General features: G+C 37.0%; 1 protein-coding gene across 1 annotated transcript; it reads right to left on the reverse strand.

Annotated features, from left to right (window-relative positions):
- Positions 1–324: 324 nt before the first annotated feature.
- Positions 325–1,242, reverse strand: LOC111150177 (olfactory receptor 9G1). Its single transcript, XM_022507575.1, has one exon. It carries the CDS (start codon positions 1,240–1,242, stop codon positions 325–327), a length of 918 nt encoding a protein of 305 aa, XP_022363283.1.
- Between the last annotated feature and the right edge of the window lie 4,229 nt (positions 1,243–5,471).

Here is a 5,471-nt window from a genome sequence, read left to right on the forward strand (position 1 = left end):
AATATTCTCATGCTAGAGGAGTGGACTGTTCTGTCATTAAGAAGGTAGAGGAGAGTTTTTGGTTTTAAGCTTTTTATTTGTTTTTAATCTAGAGTAATATGAAATTCAATACAAATTCTTATATTTTATATTTAAATTCTATCTCCTCAATTGCTCTAATCTTCTCTTAGGTCTCTTAAATTGTCATGTATCATGAGTGCAGATTCTTTAACTGACATTGAAAGAATTGTTAATCATGATGGGACACAATGGCAGCTCTTTTTGAAATCGAATAACCTGACCAAAAATTGTCATTGCATTTCCTTAGAGGGAGAGAATCTTGATTTATTTAATGAGTTTATTCAGGGCCTCTTTCACATCCTTATTCCTCAGACTATAGATCATGGGATTCAACATAGGGAACACCACAGTGTAAAATGTAGAAACTATTTTGTCCCTGTCCAAAGAATAGCTAGATCTGGGACGAGAGTAGATGTAGAGAATGGAGCCATAGTACAAGGTGACAGAGACCAGGTGGGAGGAACATGTGGAGAAGGCCTTGAGGCGACCTTGGGTGGAGCGGATCCTCATGATGGTGGCAATGATGAACAAGTAGGAAGAGAGGATGAGCACTGTGGGGGTGATGACATTGGAGGCCAGGATGAAGTATAGTATAGTCTGATAGCCATCTTTCCTGCCGCAAACCAACTTCACCAGGGGAGGCAAATCACAGAAAAAGTCATCAATGACATTGCCACTACAGAAATTCAAGGCAAAAGTTGTTTTGGTGATGATGGAAGAGTTAATAAAGCCACCAAGGTATGAGGATGCTACCAAAAATGCACATAGCTTTATAGACATAGCCTGAGAATAAAGCAGTGGTTTTGAGATGGCCATATAGCGGTCATAAGCCATGGTGGCCAACAGGTAACACTCACTATATGCCAGCCCAGCAGAGAAGAAGAACTGACATACACAGCCAGCAAAGGAGATGCTTTTGTCTTCGGAGATACAGGTCACCAGAATCTTTGGGGTGTAGACAGAGGAATACCAAAGATCCAGAAAAGACAGATTCCCAATGAAGAAATACATTGCTGTGTGCAGCCGGGAGTCATTACAGATCAACACCATGAGGGTGGCATTTGCTACCAGGGTCAAAGAGTACACGCTAAGGAATACCACGAACAGGACCAGCTGCATCACCGGGTCTGTTGTGAAGCCCACCAAGATGAACTCAGTCACTGTATGGTTGCTTCTCTCCATGGCTCACCTAAGAGGAGAGAAAATGAGATTTCAGCTTGTTTCATTATGCTGAATAAATAGAAAATATGCTAAATAAAAACAATTATATGAATTGGAATTTCATTTTTCATTTTTCATTTTTTTGGTTTTTTTTTATTAATTTTTAAATTTTTTTATAAACAAATAATGTATTTTTATCCCCAGGGGTACAGGTCTGTGAATCGTCAGGTTTACACATTTCATAGCACTCACCATAGCACATACCCTCCCCAATGTCCATAAACCCATCATTTTTTATTTTTTAACTCCTGATAATTTTTCTTCCCTGGATTCCAGACTGACAAGTTCAAATCCCTACTTAACATCTCTTACAGGAGATCTACTGGGCATTTCAAGAAAAACTGAGTTCCAACCATTCTTCCTCATCCTGCTTTTCTCTCAGGCTTCTTCACTGCAGTAAATGGAATTTTCCAGTTTAGGGGAAATTGTTGACTCTTCTTGACTCCTCTCTGACTTTGACATTGTAACTGACTAATCAACAACATCTTGATTATACCTTCACAATATATCCAGAACCTGACCAGTGTTTCCCAGCTCCAGTGGTTCTGCCCTAGACTAAAACCGCTGTGATTTCCCATGGGTGCTATCACAGAGTTTCTAAGGGTCTCCCAGCTTCCTCCCTCATTATATCCTGAGCCTAGCTGGGTCTCTGAACAAGTTGGGCAGAGTGATCCTGCTAAAAGACCAGTTAGATCATGTTATTCTTCTGCTTCAAACACTCTAGTGACTTCTCAACTTATTCAGAGTAAAACCAAAGTTTTTACAAAGATGGACAAGCTTATTGCCTCTCTGCTTCTGATTCTTACTATCCATTCCAGCCATGCCACCACCCTCCTTTCAATTCTTAGAATAGACAGGGGATGCTCTGTGCCTTTGGAGTTGCTTCTCTCTAAGGCCAGGATGCTCTTCCTTGAGTATCTTTATAGCAAACTCTCTTATATTTTCAAGTCTCAATTGCCTTTTCTTATATTTTCAAGTCTCAAACGCCTTTTCAGGTGTTCCTGATCACAATATTGAAAACTCCTTCCCTGGCATTTCTTATATCCCTATTCTGCTTTATCATTCTCCCTACCACTGCTCATTATCTAATATTATATATATCCCATTAATTTAACATATTTTCTTTTCTTTTCACTAAATGTGCTTATAAAAAAAGAAAAGAAAAGAAACAACATGTCTCCAAGAGTCCTTTGATCTCTGGGACAACAAAGATTTAATTATAGTCTCAACCTAACCCAGGAATGTGACCTTTTAATAGTCAGTGTGAAATGTCCTGATAACACTAATGAGGTCCTCTGCATGATAAAAACCCTGTTTTCCCCAACAAGATGTAAAGGATGTTTTTTTTCTTTTGCTAATTTCCTTGCTCAACTCTCCTTACATAAATGTTCCATTCCATAGAGCTCCCACTCCCTCTGCTTCTTGATTCATGAATCACCTGAGAAAGCCAATTAGGTCTTCAACTTTACTATATTAAATTTTGTTTCTCGACACTGTACATTTTCCCTCCTGCTTTTGATAGAAAACATAGACCAGTTCAATGTCTATTTTATCTTAATTTTAGGTTATTATGAGATTTTGTGGGCTATTTGTTTTAACGGAGTCAGTTACTACAAAGTAATAAGAACTGTGCAACTAGGTGAAATCTTTGAAAACATGGATCCTGAGAACTACGAGTGCTTTCCTATAGGAAACACTGAAAACTCCTGGACGCAACCTTCAATTTAGTATCTTCTAACTTCATTATTCTCCGATTGTCATAATTATCCCAGAATTTGGTTATTTATACTAATAATAGTGAACAATTTTGAATACTTTCCTCTGAGTTAAGCATTGTTGTTAGTGTTGCACATGCATTATTTTATTCTTTGTCACAATATCCATCACAGATATGTTGGAAGATTAATAGCAATAACTTTACAGATGATCAAATTCAGTGTTAATAAGTAGCTTAAGTGTACAGTTAGTATGTGGTGTTGTCTAACTCCAGAGGCCTGGGTTTTAATGACTAAGTCCTGTCCTTTCATATTCAATACTGGCTTAACAGTTGCTTATAGGCTCCATACATGAATGTCTCCCTTTTTGGTTCTAACACCTTAACTCAAAACCAATAGGATAATACGGACAGATTCAGACGCTGTCACAGGTAAGGACCTTGTACATGTGGGGTCAGATAAATGCTTCTAAGTAATACCCAAATCATCCGGCAGGGTCCTGTGTCTCTCAGGATAGCCAACCTTGATTATGAGGACAGGAACTGTCTACTCACCTCTCCCAGGACTGAGACACGTGCCTGAAACTCACAGACCCAGCCAACAAAGACCACACTGTAAATCCAAATATCTTATACTCGCTCAGGATCCCCAGTGTATTTGATTCCTTAAGCACCCTAGAGGTTCATAGTTTTGCAAGTGCCTGAACAGCAATTAACTAAAAAGCATATTAACTTTATTTAGGAGGTTCTACTTGTTCAATGAAAAAAAAAAAAAAAAGATGATTTTTAAAGTACTCATAATTATTGTGATATTTTGAGAAACTACTCTTTGCAAAACACCTTCCTGGAAATTGTATTTGATTATAGAAGTACTCTATGGAGTAGGTATTTTGATTTCAATCACAAATGAGAAAACAGATCCAAAGCATTTAATTAACTTTCTTTCCCAAGGCAAACTCAGAAGTAAATGCAGTCAGGATTTAAACTCAAGGCAGCCTGATTATAAAATTCAGTCTTTCCCCTATACCATGCATACTTCAGAGAGACATAATCTTTGAGTATCTATTCAGCTGTGACCATAAATTTTTAGAAGAGAACTCCCTGCTCCTGAGTGTCAATACAGTAGATTTTGCAACAAATTTATTTTGTCTCCTATTTCATCATCTTATCACCCAATTTTTAAATGACGAGAAAGGTGTATTCTTCGCTACTGTCTCTAAAAGTGATCTGTCTACCAACAGTGTAAGAGGGTTCACCCTTCTCCTCATCCTCACCAACATTTCTTGTTATCTGCCTTGTTAATTTTTGCCATTCTACTGGTGTATGGTGGTATTTCATCATGGTTTTGATTTGTATTTCCCTGATAGCTAGTGATGTTGAACATTTTTTCAAGTGTCTGTTAGCCATTTTGTGTCTTCTTTGAAGAAGTGTCTGTTCATGTCTTCTACCCATTTTTGTAACTGGATTATTTGTTTTTTTTTTTTTTTTTTTTTTTTTTTTTGGCTGTTGAGTTTGAGAAGTTCTTTATAGATCTCGGACACCAGCCCTTTATCTGTAGTGTCATTTGCAAATATCTTCTCCCATTCTGTGGGTTGCCTCTTTGCTTTGTGGATTGTTTCCTTTAATGTGTAGAAACTTTGTACCTTCCAAAAGTTCATTTTTGCTTTTGTTTCCCTTGACTTAGGAGACTTGCCTTGAAAGAAGTTATTGAGGCTGATGTCGAAGAGGTTACTACTTGTTCTCCTCTAGGATTTTGATGAATTCCTGTCTCACATGGAGGTATTTCATCTATTTTGAGTTTATCCTTGTGTATGTTGTAGGAGCTGGTCCAGTTTCATTCTTCTGCATGTGGCTGTCCAATTTTACCAGCACCATTTTTTGAAGAGACTGTCTTTTTTCCACTAGATATTTTTTCCTGATTTGTCAAAGATTAATTGACCAGAGAGGGTTATAAGCAACTAATGAATCATTGAACACGACATCAAAAACTAATGATGTACTATATGTTGGCTAACTGAACATAATAAAAAAAATTAAAAAAAAGTGACCTGCGTAGTTTCTCCATTATTATCATAATAATATATACTTAATAATGAATACTTATGCTGAATATTTCCCAGGCACTTTGCTGAGTTCTTTAAAAGAATCATTTCATTTTAGCCCTTAAGACAATCTTGTACAGTAAATGTGATAATTATTCTCACTTTGCAGATGAGCTACTTGAGATAGAGAAATAACTGTACATTTGTTAAATTGTTAAAGGTCACTGAATTTGAGGTTTATAGAGCCAGAATTCTAAATCAGTTCTCCCATTGTGTATCATCTGTCCCCACACCTACATATCTCCTAGCATTTACTATGTTCTTAAGGCTCAGATTATTATTCTCACTTTACAGATGAGCTACCTGAGATAGAGAAATAACTGTACATTTGTTAAATTGTTAAAGGTCACTGAATTTGAGGTTTATAGAGCCAG

Source organism: Enhydra lutris, unplaced genomic scaffold, assembly GCF_002288905.1.
Source record: "Enhydra lutris kenyoni isolate GAN:26980312 unplaced genomic scaffold, ASM228890v2 scaffoldscaffold22, whole genome shotgun sequence".
NCBI classification, from domain to species: Eukaryota; Metazoa; Chordata; class Mammalia; order Carnivora; family Mustelidae; genus Enhydra; species Enhydra lutris.